The 21,614-nt window shown below is 43.4% G+C and overlaps 1 protein-coding gene across 1 annotated transcript in view; it reads left to right on the forward strand.

The window, feature by feature from the left end:
- Positions 1-5,923: 5,923 nt before the first annotated feature.
- Positions 5,924-21,614, forward strand: part of GNL2 (G protein nucleolar 2) — a 58,021-nt gene continuing 42,330 nt past the window's right edge. Inside the window, exons 1-3 of the mRNA XM_085898617.1 lie at positions 5,924-6,127; positions 21,196-21,280; positions 21,504-21,598. Of these exons, the coding sequence (XP_085754743.1) occupies positions 6,064-6,127; positions 21,196-21,280; positions 21,504-21,598 (244 nt within the window). The 5' untranslated portion in view covers positions 5,924-6,063. The remainder of the gene's footprint in view (positions 6,128-21,195; positions 21,281-21,503; positions 21,599-21,614) is intronic.

Genomic DNA, 21,614 nt, shown 5'->3' on the forward strand with positions numbered 1-21,614 from the left:
GGAGGAAGAGGTGGCTCTGTGGACTAGACTTTGGGAAATAAAAAGGAGGAAGGGGTGGCTCAGTGGACTGGTGTTTAGGAAATATAAAGGAAGAAGAGGTGACTCGGTGGACTAATTTCTGGGAAATAAAAAGCAGGAAGCGGTGACTCTGTGGACTCATCTTTCGGAAATAAAAAGGAGGGAGGGGTGGCTCAGCGGACTAGTCTCAATGAAATAAAAATGAGGAAGAGGTGGCTCTGTGGACTCATCTTTAGGAAATAAAAAGCAGGAAGCGGTAACTGTGAACTCATCTTTCGAAAATAAAAAGGAGGACGGGGTGGCGCAGTGGACTAGTCTCGAGGAAATAAAAAAAGAGGAAGAGGTGGCTCTGTGGACTAATGTTTAGGAAATAAAAAGGAAGAAGGGGTGGCTCAGTGGACTAGTCTCCAGGAAATAAAAAGGAGGAAGGGGTGGCTCAGCGGACTTGTCTTGAGGAAATAAAAAGGAGGAAGGGGTGGCTCAGCGGACTTGTCTCGAGGAAATAAAAAGGAGGAAGGGGTGGCTCAGCGGACTTGTCTCGAGGAAATAAAAAGGAGGAAGAGGTGGCTCTGTGGACTAGTGTTTAGGAAATAAAAAGGAGGAAGAGGTGGCTCAGTGGACTAATGTTTAGGAAATAAAAAGGAGGAAGGGGTGGCTCAGTGGACTAATGTTTAGGAAATAAAAAGGAGGAAGAGGTGGCTCAGTGGACTAGTGTTTAGGAAATAAAAAGGAGGAAGGGGTGGCTCAGCGGACTAGTCTCCAGGAAATAAAAAGGAGGACGGGGTGACGCAGTGGACTAGTCTCGAGGAAATAAAAAAGAGGAAGAGGTGGCTCTGTGGACTAGTGTTTAGGAAATAAAAAAGAGGAAGAGGTGGCTCTGTGGACTAGTGTTTAGGAAATAAAAAGGAGGAAGGGGTGGCTCAGCGGACTAGTCTCCAGGAAATAAAAAGGAGGAAGAGGTGGCTCTGTAGACTCGTCTTTGGGAAATATTAAAAAAGGAGGAAAGGCTGGCACTGTGAACTAGTGTTTAGGAAATAAAATGGAGGGAGGGGTGTTTTCATGGACTGGTCCTTCCAAGTTCAGGAAATGGCAAAGGAAGTTCACTATCAGGTCTGGACCCACATGCGCTTGATGTAAATTCCTGATTTTAAAGTAATTACAGCCAAAGTAATTACAAGGCTGCTTGTAATCTGCACGTGGGAAATAGTGGGAATGTTATTGCATTTACAGCTTCCTGGATTGATCAGGTTTATTAAGAATGAGAGTTTCATAGAACCGTTATAGAGGGGTTTCAGTACCCATGATGCAGTGTGTGTTTGCCATATTGGTTGTCAAGCTAAGCAAGTGAGAAAAGGTAAACGAGGCCAAATAATTAGCAAAACCTTTCATTGCAGTAAGTCAGAATAACAAGATAAATGTGCTAGATTGTAGTGCTCCTGATACTATCATTGCCAGGGAAGTGAATACAACCAACATGGCATCACGCACGGCGTTATGGGATTGCTCTGAAAACCTTCTATTAGTAAAATGCATTACACATGTCAATTGCACAACTCAAGCAAATGCTTTACATTGAGATCAAGTAAATATGTTCTTTATGATGCATTTGTATCAGGCAAATGGATGAGTTTGGCCATGAAACACCTGCAGGACAAGGACACTTGGAAGCATGAATCACCCGCCTATTAGAAATTATGAACAAATAGATACGAGATTTGAATCTGGAATCCTGGTATCATGGTTAATTTACTTCCATTGCTGCAGAACAGCTGCAGCTGCTCACCCATTACTTGTTCCCTGAAAAGGGCCTTTTTTTACAACTCTGAAATTTACATTATTTTTCAGTTTTTGAAACCTAAACTTTTTTTTTAACCTCTGGAAGTTTATCGCTTAGCTTTGTACCATTTCAGGTTATTCACTGGACTTGAACTTCTTAAATTTCAGTAAAAACTGAAAAATGGGGGTGTTCTAAAACTTGACCGGTCGTGTGTATATATATATATATATATATATATATATATATATATATATATATATATATATATATATATATATATATATATATATATATATATATATATATATATATATATATATATATATATATATATATATATATAAAATATACTCGCAGATATCCGTCTACGATGGGTATGGTGGACAGGACGGATCACAGTACTTGGTTACGGTCGTTTCTTTAGATGTTTTGCGCCGCATTCAACAGCTCAGTTCATATTGGTGACGTGTCTGGGTGCCCATGGTCGCGTTTGAGACCGGTCGCTTTAGATTGTTGACCTTGACACATCGTGCCGGATGAGTCACACGAACGATTTGACATATTCATCGTTTCTATATAATCTCCCTCAACAGATTAACAACATGGCAGGATAAAAGTCGTAAATGCCGAGTTGAACAAATGTCCTGAACTCATGGACTTCGTTAAGTAAAGCACATTGTCTGGGAACCAGCCGTCGGTTTGCCGCCGAACGCTGCTGATTGTGACGTCATGGATTCCCTCTTTGATAATCTATCTATATTCGATTTTTGAATCCGCGATCACCTGCGTAAACACATGGAACACATAATGTGAAGATTTCGGAATATGAACACAATATGCTCGGAGAAAAGTGTGTTCGAAGTTCCAGGCTTACACCCATTATATTATGATATTATGATATACTAGCAGGGATAGCCGTGCTCCGCACAGGAATCCCGTGGATGACGGCGGGTCTGAAGGAGTATATGTCACAGTTAATTCTAAAATTGTAGAGGCTGCCACACACACACACACACACACACACACACACACACACACACACACACACACACACACACACACACACACACACACACACACACACACACACACACACACACACACACACACACACACACACACACACACACACACACACACACACACACACACACAAACACACTGACGCACACACAAACACACGCGCGCACACACACATAGACACACACACTTTTAATAGTGTGGATACAATATTCACAACATATAAATCAAACCTGATCGTGTTTATACACCGCACAGCGTTTAATATTCGCAACATAGAAATCGAACCCGATCGTATTTATACACCGCACAGCGTTTAATATTTGCAACATAGAAATCAAACCCGATTGTGTTTATACACCGCACAGCGTTTAATATTCGCAACATAGAAATCGAATCCGATCGTGTTTATACACCGCACAGCGTTTAATATTCGCAACATAGAAATCAAACCCGATCGTGTTTATACACCGCACAGCATTTAATAACGAACGTAGGTAGCTAAGCTTCATACTCAACGCGTGCACATGAGAGAATAGTAAACAACAACAACAACAACAACAACACAATACCCTTGTAATTTGGAATCCGTGTTGTCGGCTATGACCCATTTGCTTCCGGTTTTTGGCATGGGGAATGATGCGTCCCTGGAGATAAAGGCATCGTCGGAGACATGAAAGACCCAAATATCAGACATGGTGTATATTTCCTCTACTGATTTTAATAAAGATAACTCCCGCATCATCAAAAAAATTTTTTAATCGTGATTTACATTATTTGATCGCTGATCCTGAATCCAGACCGAAGTGGCGTAAAAACGTTATACAGTAACAATAAAAATGTTTTTTATAACCATGGTTATAACAATAATGAACAAAGAAAATGTTAATAAAATATGACTTACAGATGATTATTATATCATTATACGGTATAATATACATACGGTCATTTTTGCAAGTGTGTCGAATGCATAAGTCATAATTCGGAAACCGGGAAGTCAGAAGTCATTGTCTACAATTGACTGTAGCATTATTTTTTCATTCTATTGCAAATGGCGTTGGCCCCATGTCAATCGGCTGAACTTGAAAAATTAACATTACAAAATCAGGTGATGACGTCATAATTCGGAAATCGGAAGTCGGAAGTACAATTCTTTTACATCGGGACACTCCCGGGTACATGTTCTGTCAGCATGTGAAGTTTGGTGAGGATCAGTCCAGTACTTTTCGCGTGCATAGGTCACAGAGAAACACACACACAGACAGACACACTTTCAACTATATATATATATATATATATATATATATATATATATATATATATATATATATATATATATATATATATATATATATATATATATATATATATATATTTTGTTACGGCCACGGGTACCGAGTGTATTGTTACGAATTTCAGAATCCGGTCTGATGAATGCATCCACACATCCAGGTCCTCAGACAGTTATTTCCTTAAATGCATGTTCAGATTAGCCCCGTCCTCATGTCTAATGGGATCTTCAATGTGATGCGTTGAGAAGGGTAAAGGATAGATCCCCTCTCTTATGGGAAGCTTTTTTCTTTACCACAGACACTTTCACACACATTTCTTTCATGAGCTCTGAAGCCCGCCCTCATTTTTCCTCAGCAACATTCTTTCGCGAGCTCCGACGCCCGCCTTTTTTGAGAGCGCACGGGTTGTCATGGTAACCGTGCCCCAGCGGGGCGGGGTGAGCTTGGGGCGGACGGCACACAGCGGAGACGGCCCGGTGATATAAAAACGAGCGAGAGGTATGTTCAGCAGAGAAAAAGTGTGAAGAGAAAAAGTGAGGAGAGATAGGAGGGGAAAAAAGCGTTCTGAAGAGAAAAGCGTGAGGAGAAGAAAAAGCAAAGGGCGAGAGAAGCGAGCAAGAAGCGGGTGTCTGACCAACACCGACAAAACAATTCGTCCTTCCCAGTGCTTGGGCAAGCGAGTGTGTGGTGTGCGTGTGGGTGTCTGACCAGCACCAACGAGACAATTCGTCCTTCCCAGGGCTTCGGAAAGCGAGCGTGTGGTGCGTGTGTGGGGGTGAGCAGCGCCGCCAACAAGTGAGGCATGGGTCGATCACCAACAACACCAAAATCTAAACGCCTGACGGGCGATCTCGGTGCCCTCCAGATGTCGATTGGCATTCAAGGCTGCCCCGCGAGAGGGTGCACGGCAAGGCTGGGTGCTGGCAACGGACGTGACACGCACGCACGCATTTTCAGGACGTTTTCGCTTCACGGACGACTTTCTGGTGAGCAAGACGATTCTCCCCCTCCCCTCCCCCTGAATGATCTGCTGGGTACCCTTGTCTGCGTTTAGCTGTAAGTCAACCCCCGATAAGCATCTGCTTTTTTGTCTCTTTCCTGGCATTTTGATTGATTTTACTTTGAAATTCATTCTTTATTTACCTCAGCAAATAAAAACTTCTTTTTATTTATTTATTTTATTATTAATAAATTATTTGTCGATTTCCAACCTGTCTGTGTTTGTCCTTTCCTTCCATTGGTCTAGTATTGTCCGAACCGAGATAGACTGGGAAGTAATTACCACAGATTTGACCAAAAAATCGTCGGCACGCACCAGCGGTTAAAACGCTCGGCCGCCCTAATTAAAATCTAATCGAGATAACATTGGTGCTTTGCCGAGGGCGCATTCCCCGCTCAGGTAACCACGTGACCTCTAGTTAAACGGAATAATTAGACGGTGGACTCTGGAACTCGTGATGAACTGGGTGGTGTTCGTAGTTTTAAAACAACCCACCGTTCCACAACGTTAATTGTGAGCGGTGGCTCCAGGTCCGGCTCGACCGAGGACAACCGGGGATTAATCCCCCTGAGTGACGAGCTGGTGTCTCGGTACCCGTGACCGCGACAGCATTATGATACTGCCAAGTATCCTATGTACACACCCATGTTTTGCTCTTCATTATGGTAAAACAATTTAAATTCCCGTATTGTGTGATGTAAACATTTCCAGTGGTACATGAGTTATTTTTAGCACAATATTCTGAAACGCACTGTATTGCATTGAGCGAAGAGTTGAATTATAAATCGCTCTGTTGAAACCTTTTTGGATTGTGTCAGACGCCGTACTCGTCGCGGCGAATCCCGGAAGTTCTGCCTGGTCTGCGTTCCTGTCCATGTGTTGTCTGTGGTGAATTGTTACACGGCGGGTTATCCCGTTTATTCTCCACGAAGAGGGTCTTCGAAGAGGTTACAAAGATGGTGAAGCCGCAGTACAAGGGGAGGACATCGGTGAACAAGTCAAATTCAAGCACGAACCCCGGTACGGACTCGCAATCAATTTGACGTTGCGTTTTTATTTATTTATTTATTTATTTATTTTTTTCTGAGGCCTTTCGTTAATTCTTGTTCCTTTTAGCTCCTCGTGTTATGATCATCAGATATGCGCAAGTTCCTTTTAAGATTTCCTCAATGGTTTTGCGCTGAAGGCACCAAATTTGGTGCAGATGGACCATGGCCTTCTGAGAAATGATCAATGCTCAATGAACTCGCACTTTGATTTGATCCAAAATCGGTGTCTTGTGAAATGAGGGCCTCAAAATGTCGGTCTCGATTGGAGTTTCATGAAAACAAATCGCGCACGAGTGCACTCGGCGATGTCGTTGATTTGTTTCATGTTTGTGTAATTTGTAGACAAACTTGGCATCAATTTTAAAATTTTCCTCTCCATATTTAACGCTTGAACCCCCGGACTTGTTTCTGAAGTATAATATGTATGTCGAGGGATTGAGACGCAAAACGTCCTTTTATCGCGACAGGAGTAATCCAAGAATGTATTGTTCGATGTGCTTTTTCAGATTCGTGCGAGTTGTTTGTTTTTCGTGTTGATAATTTACGTTGTCCATTACTCCTTTAATTACTCTTTGGGTGATTGCATCACACGCACACACACACACACACACACACACACACACACACACACACACACACACACACACACACACACACACACACACACACACACACACACACGAAACATCTCCTCAACCTCCACCCTTCCCATAGCCTCAACCCTCCTCCCTCCCAACTCTTTCCCATCGCTGCTCAACCTCCACCAACACCCCCAAGTCCTCATTCTTCCCCTCCCAACCCAAAGACATCAATTACCTTCCCACTTCAGACCTTCAGGCCTTCAACCCCTGCCCAGCAAAACTCCGAAACCCCCTGCACCCACACACCGCAAGTCCTCATTCCTTCCCCCAAAGCCGCCCCCCCCCCCCCCGCCCACTCTGTCTCGGCTCCGTCAGTACTGATGTTCTTTCGATATCGAAACACTGATGGGTCATACCAGTATATCAGTATTATTGAAAATAAAAAAATAACAAGCCGGGAGGCGACGATGGTTCGCGGGCATTATTGAACAATGCCACGATAGGTACAATTGAGTAAAGCCGCTGTCCCACCTTGACGATTTAGCCAGCGTATGCCGACGTATGAAAAATTTGTCTAAAACGCTGGCACACGTCGAATATGTTATGGGTAAGTTTTGTATACATTGTGGTACGCCGAGGTCGTCGACAAATTTTTAACATGCTCAAAATTTTTCGACGTATGCCAGCGTATGACTCACACGTTCCGCATACGCTGGCCATAAGTTGTAGGCACGTTACGCGATCGTTGACACACGTCGACGCACGTTACATGTAAGTTACTCATAAGTCAAAACACGTCGAGGTAATGTTTAGCGTCAGTGTTCCAGACTCCATGGTTTTTTTTGTTTTTGTTTTTGTTTTTTTTTTCTTCGGCATGACGGTGATGTTGACACTTTCGATTTCTAGTGCAGTTATAATATAATATAATTAATAAGCTGCCGCTCAACGATTTAAATCATAACTGCACTAGAAATCGAAAGTGTCGACATCACCGTCATGCCGAAGAAAATAACAAAAACAAAAAAACCATGGAGTCTGGAACACCGACGGGTTCCTCCTGTGTGAACCCCATTTTTACATACCAATTCCCCTAAACGCTGCCAATACGCCATTATACGGTAGCTGTAAGTTAGTAACACGTTCAGTAAGTTCTGTGGTCGTCCGGAAGACGTCAAATACATCTACATACGTCAATATGCGTTGGAGATACATTACACATAGGTTCAAAGCACGTTACTCATAGGTTAGAAATAAGTTTTGGGGACGCTAAATATTACCTCGACGTGTTTCGACTTATGAGTAACTTACAAGTAACGTGTGTCAATGATAGCGTAACGTGCCTACAACTTATGCAGGGGTTTCCTTAGAAGCCGGTTACCGGCAACCCGCAGCCGTCTACTCAGAGAAAAAATGTCAAAGGTCGCCGCCAACTTCAGCGCCGATTTTTCGTTTATTTTTTTTTCAGTTCCTGAAGCTGATGACCATGGATTTTCAGAGTATGGTGCAGATTACATTGACCTACTTGGTGGTCAGTTTTTTGAGAAAGCTGGTCAGCAGAAAGTTGTTGCTGAGTGGCAGAATTTTAAGTTTGAATTAAATTCATGGAAAAAACGTTCCTGCTGAAGTACTTTCGTTAAAATCTAACCTCACACCAACAGAATGGGTACTTAAACAAATCTTATCGAAGAAACAGGAGTACAAGCACTTTTACCCCAAACTGGTAGAGCTTGCAGAAATTTGTATGTCTCTGCCAGTTTCCAATGCATGGCCAGAACGGGGAGCCAGCGCCCTTAAACGTATTAAGTCAAGAATGAGGTTAACAATTAAAAATGACTGCTAGATGCCATGTTAACAATCTCAATCAATGGTCCTCCAGTTGGCTCAAATGATGCCGAACTCCTTATCGGACAATGTGTACTTGACTGGCATAGCCAAAACCTCGACGGAAGCTCCCAAATCAACGACTTGTTAGTGTACCATCAACTTCGTTTGCATGTTCCCAAATTCTCTTGATTGATGACTTGCCTGTCGAATCAGAGTTGTCCCCTCTGACTGAAAATGAAGCAGTGCGACAATTTAATGTAGAAGACATTTCATCTGATAGTGACAGTGACTCCGATTGTGTTGCTTAACTTGCTAAATGACTATAGGTTAAACACTGTTAAACAGAACTGTAAACATCAGCTTCAATAATTTACACAGAACATATTGTTACGAATTCGTGCCCGCCGGCGTGCGGACAGCCGCTTTTTAGCCGAATCGCGGCCGTACACCCACCGGAATGACAATTCAGTCGCAACTTTCCGGAACAACGCCGAAAACCAGTCACGGGTGTGCTTCAAGCACACACCACGGCCTAGTCAATATTTGACCCTGTCGCGCGCGGGTAGATCGCCAAATTGTCTATACCTAATTATTCACACGGGCAGCCTACTGAGAGACCCTACCTCAGCGAGGTCTGCTTGGACACGAACCGCTTAAGCGGTTCGTTCCGTTCTGGGATAACCGAGCGGGGTATTATCGCGAGACCTCGCTGGACCCGATTCTTTTATCGGCTATCAAAAAGCCCGCTACCATTCCGAAATGCAGTATGGCGTTTCAATGGGGAAAATGACACGACGAACAGGTTCACATTCAAACAAGCACATTTATTATTTTCCACACGTATACAATTAAGCAATAAATTGGTGAAACACGCATGCAGTTATACAGCGAAACACAATGCAAAGGAAAGAGCTAATACCGTCTATAACTAATCATGTTCAGTCACTTATACAGTTCTACTTGCGGACATGGCGCCACAACATTCACACAAATAAAAGCAAGAAAAAGACCCCCTCAAAGACAAGGGGGTCAGACTGGACCCCTTAGGGTCTTTATGTCCAAGGAGCTTGGTTGACCGAAGGAACTCCAAGAGGCCGCCGCAGGTTACCTCCACCCTCGTGGTGACTTGCTTGAGCATCCCTCTTAGACCCTCTCCAGCTCCTCACCGACTGACTTCCACTCGCCTCTCCACTTGCTTTTCCTCGACGACCCACCACTCGGTTCTCCTCGACGACACCCACCCACCCGGTTCTCCTCGACGACACACACACCTCGCTGCGTTCAGCGCTCGTTTTTATCTCCACGGCCCTCGCCCCTCCCCTCGCCACCTCCCTTCCAGCACGCGTGCGAAGCTTCCAGAAGCAGGGCGTTTTCCTCGCTGAATCGGGGTTTTTCGTTGAGTACTTCTGTAGGCGATCATCTCTTCACAGCTTTCGGCTTTTCCGCACGTGTCTGTCGTTGGGTGGATGGGTGAGGCCATCGTCTGTTCTCCACCGATGAATGCCAGGCTTCTCGCAACCGTGCTGAGGTGGAAATGCGGTGGTGGTGTGGTTGGCGTTATGGTGGGGTGGCTGGCGTTTTGTGGTGGTCTTGGTGGTGTGGCTGGCGTTCGTGAGGGTGGTGTGGCTGGCGTTTGTGATGGTCGTGAGGGTGGTGTGGTGATTAAGGTGGTTGGTGTGAAGGCGGCTGTTCGTTGTCTGTGGGGATATTGGCGGTTGACGAGAAGGTTGTTGTGGTTGGTGGAGCTTTGTGGTGGTAGTAATGGCAGTTGCTCCAAAATAACGATAGTAAAAGAAAAACGGCTAACTCAAAGATCACAGCCCAGGCGACACGAATTATCCCCATTAGACAACGGTGGGGAAATCTAACTGAACACGGACTTATCGGCATAACTGAACTAAGGACCTATATGGTGCTCTGCGAATTTCCATAGCCGTAACAACATACAATCTGTTCTTTGCTTGAGAACGTTTCTTCATCCCAAATACATTTTAAGTTTATTAACTTTCAATCATTGATTATTTAATTACATATAATGTCATTTGTTCATTCCTGCAAGAATAATATCATAAAGATGTTGGATATGTTTGCAACTGAAAAAAGACTGTGAATTCATGGCTACTTTGATCCTGAAATTTGGACAACATTGTTTTGAAAGTTTAGGATGTAGAATGTTTGCAGCACAAAAATATCTAATAATTTTTGAATGTGAAATCTTATTTATGAATTAATTTTTCTTTCTCTAAAACATATATAGTGACTCAGATTCCCAAAGGACTTGATTTTAATACTAAAGATTGAATGAAATATTGTTTACCGGTATATGAGTTTGTCATTGGTTTGACAGCAGAAATGGAAGACGAGTACAACTACGAGAATGTTTTGTATAGATATTGTTGCGAATTCGCGCCCGCCGGCGTGCTGACGGCCACATAACTCGAATCGCGGCACGTCGCCCACCGGACGGACAATTCAGTCGTGACCCTCCGGGAACTATCGCCCGGAGCCAGTCACGGGTGGGCCTTTCGACCTCACCACAATCGGCCACCCGCGTAGGATAGGGTTGTTCGCCAAACTCGACCTGCCTAAGTACCCACGCGGATGGTAAACCGGGCGATCGTACCTCGCCACAGGTCGACTCCGGACACGAGCCGCTTGGGCCGCCCGTTCCGTGCTATCGGGATAACCGAGCAGTGTTATCATCGACCTAGACGGTTCAGATTAATTACCGGGATGTTGCACTGACTACGAACCCCTTACGTGAAGCAGGATGGAGAGTCAATTAAAAGGAAGGAGATGAAGCGAAACGGGCACAGTTCAACATGCAAGCACTTTATTACGCGACACACGGAAAGTACGTATATACAGCCATACACAAAAAGCAAATGCTAGAAGAAAAGCAGTTAAAACCGACTACGCGCACACACGGCAACACTTATACAGTTTTACTTCACAGACGGCGCCAACACACATTTACACAAAAGCAAAGGAAAGAAGCCACCCTCACAGACAAGTAGGCAGACAGGCCCGTAGGCCAAATGTGCACGTGACCTGGAGGAGCGGCCAGGTCCGCAAGACCGGGGAGGTCTTACCCGCGTCCTCGTGACGCGTTGGCGGGCAAGCCGCAAATGTGGCCGTGCCGCTGTGCCCCAACTCCGTGCCCTTGGCAGGTTTCGTTGGCACGACGTTTTGGGTGGGGTGGGAACGGGGCCCCCTTTTGCACTATCTCAGCGCGGGGGAAAGGGGGAATTGTTGATGCCCTGGGGGAGGGGAATGACTGGCTGACTTGGGTCCAGCGACGAGAAGAGCGATCCCCCACACCGCAACCTTGTCGCCGACCGCCGTCCTTCCTGCCTCGGACCCGAGCTCCCTTGCTTGCAGTTCCACCACGCGTACTCGACTCCACTCCGCCAACGCAACGCTCCTTGTCCCCCAAGAGCAACTTCTCGACGACGCTCTCCAAGCAACTCCAAAACCCAACTCTTTTCAATTCGCCTTGCGCTCGCCTTTTTATAGGCAGCAGGAGCAGCCAATATTCAAATTTTAGGATCAGAATGCGATTGGAGGTGGGGCCACGCCGCCCCCCCCCCGGTCAGCCATTGGTCGGGCAAAAATGGGCGTGAACCTCTCCTGATCCTAAAATTTGCATATACGGACTTCACATACACACGCTTGGAGGCGGGGCCAAACCGCCCCGCGCTCGCCAATTGGACGGAGGAGAAGTGGGCGTGAAGCGTTTCTGATCCGAATTTTCCCCTCGGAAAGGCCGCCATCCGCGTTCGCGGCTCGGTGCGTTCGGCACCAATCGCCGAACGGGCCCGAGACAGCCCGACGTTCAGTGTTCACAGGTGGTGTGGGAATGGCCGTAGAAGCAATGATGTGGGATGAATTCGTGAAGGTAAAGGCGAAGGTGGTGGAGGGTCTTCTGTGGTGAGGGTTGGCGTTGTGGTTGTTCTCTGTGGGTTGGAGCGTGGTTGTAGTTGGTGACGATGGCTGGCGTGGTGGTTAAGGTGGTTGTTGTGTGATGGCGGTTGAGACGTGGTTTGTTCAAAATAACGACAGAAAAGAAAAAAGGCTAACTCAAAGCGTCGCAGCCCGGATGAATCACATAAATTCCCTCTATACAACGGGTTTGGGCTAACTACACATGTACCTATGAAGATATCTCACCTGAGGGCTCTTTATGGTGTAATGCGAATTTCCACAGCCGTAACAATATCACAAAATCACACTTCCTTGATTACTGGAATTAAATAATATCACTATAAGTCTATTACTTCAATCAAACTTTAGATCCTGATGTATACAGAATTTGCAGTGTTAATAGTTTGGTTTGCACATTTTACCCAACATTATTATAATAATATAATCCTTCGTGCTCACAGCATTCATACAGCAATCCCTGAACACTCACAGAAGTGAAATGGAATATGGTTTCCTTAATGAATGCTAGTTCATCTGCACTATTATGTAACACATTTACTTCAGATTGCTCACTGTACTCCACCATGTGCAGTATCATCTCCCTATTAAGAACTAAGGTATGACCCAAATGTTGCTAAAATGCCTCTCTTTAAAAGTGCTTAGATACTCCATCTTCCAGACACCTTGGTGTGCCCAAAACCATGGCCTTAAATTAATGAACCCTGTTTAAAAGCTGCTTGAACTAACTATACAGTATAGCTGAATTTCAGTCAACCAGTCAGTCAGTCAGTATGTTAATGCAACCACGTCCAGTACAGGCCGAACCACCTGTTTTTGTGGTGTTTTCCACCCCAACAGCATGATAATATGAGAACTATTTCATGTGAGAATGCATCTCCAGCCATCTCGGATCCTCCGGCTTCCAGGGCCCAAGGCAGGCCCTGGACACCGGCCATACAGCTGCGCTCGCTTCGCTTGCGGTGATGGTAACCTGCTACTTTTTAATGGTAGCCTCCTTCTCCAAAAAATAAGGAAACCCCTGTTATGGCCAGCGTATGCGGAACGTGTGCATCATACGCTGGATACGTCGAAAAATTTTCAGCATGCTTAAAATTTGTCGACGTACTCGGCGTACTACGACATGTGCCAGCGTGCTTCAGCGTGCTTCAGTGTGCTCTTAACGTATACAAAACTTACCCATAACTTATTCGACGTGCGCCAGCGTATTCGGCAAATTTTTCATACGTCGGCATACGCTGGCTAAAACGTCAAGGTGTGACAGCGACTTGACACTTTGATGTCTGGATGTCTAGTGCGGTTATGATTTGAATCGTCGAGCCGCAGCCTTTTAATAGGCTACGCCACGTGATCGTCGGCAATACGCTGCCGCGTGCTATGCATAAGTTAGACTATCGTTGGGCATAGGTTGTGAACGCCGACAACACGCTAAGCATTCGTTGGTATAAGTTATCTATATGTTATCGAAACGTTCTGTATACGTTATGTATACGTCCAACTCGTTATGAATACGCCCAAAACTGGAAAAAAACATCAATAGTTCAGCGTATGCCAGCGTTTTACATACATTTTGATACGTTGCCATATGCTGGCTAAAACGTCAAGGTGTGACAGCGGCTTTAGTGGAAGCTTTTGAGGAAGCCCTACCGTAAAAACCTATCTCTTCTGTCAAAATTGACCAAATCAAATCGGATTTTTTTTATATGTTGTACCTATGGACATTACGCACAGCTTCTAGGAAATGAAATTGCGAGAAAAAAAAATCGAGAAAAAATAAATAAAAAGTTCAAGTGGGCGTGGCTCTGCCCACAAGGGGCATGGGATGCCCCTCATACAAAAGGATGCAACGAGACGATGATATCTACTTTGTGTCCAAGTTTCATCAAGATCGCATGAAACGTCACAGAGCTATGCTTTGGAGATAGTCACAAACAGACAGACACACAGACACAACGAAAATAGTGGTCACTGCTGGCGCCCGCGAACCAAAAAATACACAATGGTCCAATGAAAATGGTCCATGACGTATTCTTAGATGACGTACACATCATTGACACACGGTAATTTTTCAAAGTATTCCCACACGTGGCTTCCCCTTCCCCCCCCTCCATGATGAGAATTTTACCGTATTTTCCAGTGTAAAACCGCACTTTTTTATCAGAAAAAGGTAAAAGTTGGGTGTGCAGTTAATACACCGGTATAGAAAAAAAATCAGTCTTAAAAACGATCAGTGCTGAATTTCAATTATATTCCAAATGAACACTTTTGTAGTAGCTGTAACTGCTGTTAAGCTCAATTCCATCGTTTAAATTTTGAAAATTGGTTCAAGTTAAGAGTTTGTACAGCGTTTTATTAACCTTGTGCGGAAATTAAATAAATAAATAAATAAACTAGAACTACGTTGTCGATGGCACACCATCTCATATTCCCGCGCGCACTGCTTTGTCCCATTAACGCTCGGTGAAATTTTATCTTGCAAAATGGATTGACTATTCTTTTCTATTTGATGTGCTTTATGACCAAAGACTTACTATGTTTACTAAATCAGAAGTCATTGCAAGCATGTCAACATTTCATGAAACATTAATTTAACACTGTCCAGCAATATAGAACTGTGCATCAATTTAATCAGAGGAATGAACTGTGTATAATATTAATTATAATTATTCATAATCAATTAGATAAATACAGTGAAACTTGTGACTGTTTGTCACTCATGGGGGCCACATAAGTAAGTTCTTTATAAAAGAATTTACCATGTACAATGGTAAATACACTTTAAAAAAATCAGCCCCCATGACCCCACCCACTCTGGCTCTTAATTTCAGCAGTGCGTTAAGCACACCCCAGGTCCGAATACAACTCCTGACATCAAATGTTACGGGTCTGACGGTTAAGCTAACACCCCCAACCCAATTGTGGTGGACCGGCGGTTAACACTGACCAGCCAGGATTGCCGAGTGGTTTTCCTTCGGACGTGATTCTCAGAGATCATCACGCGATTTTCCAAGTGGTTCTCAGAGATCATCACGTGCACAGGTGTGGCATTGGCAGAGCGATGGAGGCACAGCACATGGAAGCACAAATGGATGCACACCACAGCACAAGGTGTTTATATTCGAACCCCACGACAAATACAGACACAGCAACTTAAAATAAACACGGGGATTTAATGAAAATATAAATATTTACAAGGATAATAGTCAGAATGTAATAATACGATTTAAAGTAAATTAAAGTCAAAGTCGAGGAACCTCTATACACACTCTTATACAGACAAGGGGAAACAAAAGAAAAGCAAATCCTCCCTTTATTCTGGCACTTAGATTGGTCCAGAGATGGTCTTTATGGAACTTTGGAATCGAGGCGCTTCGTCTTGCACGGGTAGACGTAACCAAAATGGTGCCGAGCCGCTCTCGCAGCAGTAAACATTCGTGAGGTGATATTCAACGCCAAGGCTCAGTGACCGCCATGCAGCTTCCTCGTCAATTGCGCTTTCCGATACGCTCTCTGCCGAATGGCGCCGCTCCCTTTGGTGACATACACGAGGCTTCGAGGTCTGTCTCTCACGACCAGTCAAGAGTCGATGGCCAGCGTCTTGCTCAGTACGTGAGCCAATTCACTGTGCGACATGAGAATCACGTAATAATTTTGTCATGCCGAGAGGAGAGCAAAGGGAGATCCTTCATCCCAGCCACGTTCCTCTCACAACTACAACTGCGAACCTCACCCTTCTTCCACCTCTGGGCGTGGCCAGCTGGCACAAACCCAGGAAGACTCTGCCTGCTCGGTATGCCTGGCTCACTTGTTATGGTAGTTGTTATAAAAACGCAACTCCTTCATGGCTGGCTTGTAAATGCAAAAACGTAGGAATAAGTCACAGGAGGCAATCACATACTGGGGGAAATTATCCTTAACCCCTATCTAATTAACACCGCACCACCCCCATGTGGTGACACGTAACATTTAAGCTCACAGTTTCCTGACTTAATTTACATCGAGATGTCTCCTACACATCCACAGACCAAATAACTATTCAATCCGAATTTTCCTATGAAATTCCTCCATCTGCCCCCACAACCGTAACAATATATTCATTTATTTTGAGGGTGAAAAACATGGGTGCAGTTAATACACAGCCGTAGTTTATACAGCGGAAAATATGGTACTTCCAACTTCAACTTGTATTAAGCAAGGACAAATGTGTCCAAGAGCAGCGTCCTAAAGGTTTTGTCGGCTAAAAAAAAAAACAACTTCCGATATTTCGTCACGTGCCTTGATTAAGCCAATAGCGAGACCCGTCATGGTGTATTTCCGTATTTACGAAATATCATGTATTTACGAAATAAATAATGTATTTACGAAATTACAATATATTAAATGGAATAATCTTTAAATAGTAACGTGAACTTTTCGAAACTTTAAAGCAAATGTCCGAATACATTTAAAAGTTCATGATAGACGCTCTCAAAAGGCACCCTTAATGCGAGGATGTGTACAATTGCTTAGTATTTAAGGAGATCCGGATCGTGTATATAAAGGAGCTGATTCCTAATATAAAGATTTTGTCTTCAGAAGAAGAAGAACAAGAAGAACAAGAAGAAGAAGAAGAACAATGCCAAGCTCTCTATGAGCAGCGTTCGCTACGCGAGACGCTGCGAAAAAACGTTTTTGTTTTAAAGGGAGATCAGTATTTGTAATCGGCACAGGTTGGGATCCATCGCTATTGCCGTACCGAAATGATTACACCCATATCACGATCATACCAGTTTCGCTATCACACCGGTGTCGCTCTCATACCGGTATGACTATCGTGGATCACCGATTCGGCACAGGCTTTCTAAAGCACACCTGATTCATATAAGTCAATGGTTCTCAACCTGGGGATCGCGAGATTGTTTTCGGGGGTCGCGGGAAGGTTGTCAAAACAAATAAACAAACAAATATATAATAAAGAAATTCATAAATATTTTTTGAAAATGATTTTTCAATTAAATCTCCCATACCAATGTTATAATGTAGTCATTATGAAACAGATTTGAACAGCAAGTGAAATTAGTAGGGAGAGTGAGAGAGTGAGAGAGAGCGCAGCACAGTGGCGGGTTCTGAAAGTCAATGTTGGCTAACTATTGCAAGGTGGCTGAATATGGATCGGTGGCTTGTCAAAAACGTCTGCCAGCTCAAGATGCGGACCAAGACGACACATGTGAAGGTGGGCCAACTGTTACAAGTTCAACTGAAAAAGGTAAGGCGCCGGCGGTACATTTGGCCTCCAACAAGCGTCGGAAATATCAGACTGACTTTCTGCAGTACGGATTCACATACCGAGCCAAAAATGAAGTGAAATATCCACAGTGTGTTCTGTGTTCAGAAGTGCTTGCTCACGAAAGCTTGAAACCAGTGAAATTGAAGAGACATTTACAAACCAAACACCCATCCTACATTGACAAACCATTAGATTTTTTTTCGTCGTAAGAAGGGAGAACTACAGAGCCAAAAGACGACTGTAGGTGAGCACTCTACAATCCCTGTCAAAGCCCTGTTGGCTTCATATGAAGTGGCATACCTGGTTGCTAAATCCAAAGAGCCCCATACTATTGCAGAGAGCCTGATCCGCCCAGCAGCGATTGCAATGACCAGAGCTATGCATGGTGAAAAAATAGCTAGCACACTTGAGACTATTCCACTGTCTAATGACACAATGGCAAGGCACATTGGTGAAATGGCCAACGACATGAAAGAGCAGCTCATTGACCAAGTGAAGAAAAGTGGAAGATTTTCCCTCCAAATTGACGAAACGACGGATGTTTCCAGTGATGCACAGTTACTTGTTTTTTTGCAAGATACAGCTACGATGGGAAAATGTACGAGGATATGTTGTTTTGCTCGACACTTGAAAGAACTTGCACTGGTCGTGAAATTTTTAACAAACTGGACAGTAAAATGCACGAGGAGGGGCTAAGTTGGGAAAATTGCATCTCTGTGTGGTACAGATGGAGCTGGCGCCATGCGGGGGACAAGAAGGCATGGGACTGAAAGCTAAAATTTTGGAAGTGGCGCCGCATGTCAAATTCACTTATTGCATTATTCACAGAGAGGCCCTTGCCAGCAAGAACCTCGAGCCACAACTCCGCAATGTTCTCCAAACAGCAATTAAAGTGGTGAACTTCATCAAATCCTATCCGGTGAATACCAGACTATTTGCCACACTCTGCCAGGAAATGGGATCGGAACACGAATCTCTACTATTTCACACAGAGGTCAGATGGCTATCACGGGGGGAAAGTTTTAACCAGACTGTTTGAACTGCGTGAGGAGGTTCGCATTTTCCTCTCAGATTTTCCTCTCCGTGACGTCACTGCAGTGTGTTTCAAGTGTGAGTCGTGAAGGGGGTCGAGAACCCCAACTTAAATTTTTTGGGGGGTCGCGCCTCCAAAAGGTTGAGAACCACTGATATAAATAACCAATTGGCAATTGCTTTAAAACCAGACACGAGAGCAAAGAAGAACACGATTGTTTGTTGAGGTTTAAAAGTTAAAACCTACTGCACTTGCTTCGTGATGAGCCTTGACGTCATAAACACCTTTCTTTGATTTGTTGATTATGTACCAGTTTTTTTTTTAGGTATACCGGTATGCTCAGAATTCCAATACCTGCATATCGATATGAAAAATTATAGCGAAATAACCAGTATATTGATCTATCGCCTGACCCTAACTCTGTCCCATCGTTGCTCTCCCTCCCTCCCTCTACCTCAAAGACATCAATCCCCTCCCCACTTCAAGCCTTCAAAACCCCCTCCAATCCCCCCCCAGCACAACTCCTCAACCTTCCCCTTCCAAATCTATCCCATCTTTAATCCTTGTGGAGGTGGGGGGGGGGTCAAACCCAACCCCAACCCCAACCACAGACCCATCTCTGTCCTCACGTCCTCAACCAGAAGTCCTCAACAAAGACTTTTATAATGACATGGGTTTTATGGTCCCTGGTTGAGTCATTTAAGAGCAAATAGTTGGATATAATAGCAAGCACCTGTGTAACCTCTGTGGTAAAAGCCTTACTTGAGAGAACGCCATATAGCTATTTGGGTGGTGTATAAACAACAGACTGCTGCCTCGATTGGTGAGGCCTATCTTCACAAGGGCTTGTAGCAAGGTATTATGTACATATTCAGGACACGGGCGACCAAAAAATGAAAGTCATTGTATGATTAAGTTTTGCAGCTCATTTGTTAGCCAACATCATGGGGATTCAGGATCTATTTGGGCAGAGCTTAATTCTTCCTCTTTCTATTGCTCTGACAGGGTCAAAAGTTGGTTATCAATTATCTGTATCAAGGAACCACTCATATTCTAAAATTGGTCTGATGGCTTTGATATGTATTATACACTAATTGGAACCCACATATATGGAGAATATTTGGTTTACCTGATATTTGACCTTGAGCAAAGAGGTCAAGGTCATATGAAATTAACAAATTGATCAGTGTTCATTCAGGTCATAAATATATATGCACATAAATTTAACCATAGAAATACATGCTGTGATGAACCAAACTAACATCTTGGGATTAAAAGTGCAGATTTCTTAAAAACGTTACGTACTTCCTAACGACTTTTGATGTTCTGTATACTGAACACAAAGTGGCCTTTGGTATTGATTTTTATATCATAGGGCCATCTTGGTAAACTCATTCTATGGTTATAAAATCAAGCTTATAGCTACCAGTAATTTTGTAGCAGCTTTGTAAATGCAATTTGTTAAGTACTTCCTCACATTTTTGACCCAATCATGGAAGTGAACCTAAAAACTGGTATGTAGTAATGATCCATGTTGAAACTTGCCATTTTAAATCATCACTTTATGTGGAAGTAAATTGCTATTTAATATTTCTGGAATTTCTGGAATTTCTTTCTGGAAATAATTTCTGGAATAAGATTTTGTAAGCTTCACTCTGACTGGGGGAAATTTTGCAAAATCTGAGATTTTACACATTTGAAGGTGTCAAGATATGCAGAAGGTCATAAGAAATGTACTGTTTCGAGGAATTGTTCTATTCTTATGTATAATGATATATATATATATATATATATATATATATATATATATATATATATATATATATTATATATATATATATATATATATATAATATATATATATATATCAAACAAAAAATGCATTTTCAACCATTTTGGACAACATATACAATCATACATGTAACCCATTTCTAAAAAATGAGCTATAAAAATGGAAAAAATAGCCTGTGTTTGGATTAAAAAAACATGCTTTGTAAGCAACTATATCCATAGGACCCATAGCAAAATATACATTTTCTGAAAGCACAGACACTTGGGTATTATATAACATTAAGATTGTTTATCTTATTAAAACTGGGTTCAATTTCAAAGCTTTCTCCTCATTTAGGACCACAGTGTACACAATACCATGCCACAAGCCCAAGGCCTTAGACGTCTATCGGCTCAAAATCCTTTGAACTGTCACTTTGGTCGTTTTACGCTGGTGGGAAAACTTGTAGGGAGTGCATAGTGATTGTGGATATGACAGCTCTGAACATGTCTTTGACTTCTGAACATGCACCATTGTGTGCTGTTTCCATCTCCAAGTGTTCAGCGACAAACATGACTATTCATGATCTGATCTTCACATTGATGTTTAAAATATTTTGCAGACCGACCAAAAGATTCTGTTCATCGTCACCTGAGGGATCGTTCAACGATTCAGCGCCTCAACCTGTACAGGGAAAGGGCTCGAAGGTTCGGTCACATTGTTTTATCAACATGAAAAGTCACCTTGACTCATCAAATGCTCACATTTGTTTGTTTATAAGTACGTTCATGCTCTCGATGTAATATATAACTTGCTTAATAGTCTGTCTGTCGATCCCAACTTGTGTTGGATAATTTGACTTCTGCAAACTGTGATGGGATGAAAACCTCATAATTACCTGTCCTTTGTAATCTGCTATTGATTCTCTAGGAATAAACGCGGTAAGATAGTCAAACCGCTCTCCTTCCAGTCCAAGGTGATCCCGGGAACGATGGCACGAGTCGAGCCCGACAGGAAGTGGTTTGGTGAGCTGCCCTTCTG

Source organism: Eptatretus burgeri, chromosome 1 (assembly GCF_056783735.1).
Source record: "Eptatretus burgeri isolate ZD-2024b chromosome 1, Ebu_testis_v1, whole genome shotgun sequence".
Taxonomy (NCBI): Eukaryota; Metazoa; Chordata; class Myxini; order Myxiniformes; family Myxinidae; genus Eptatretus; species Eptatretus burgeri.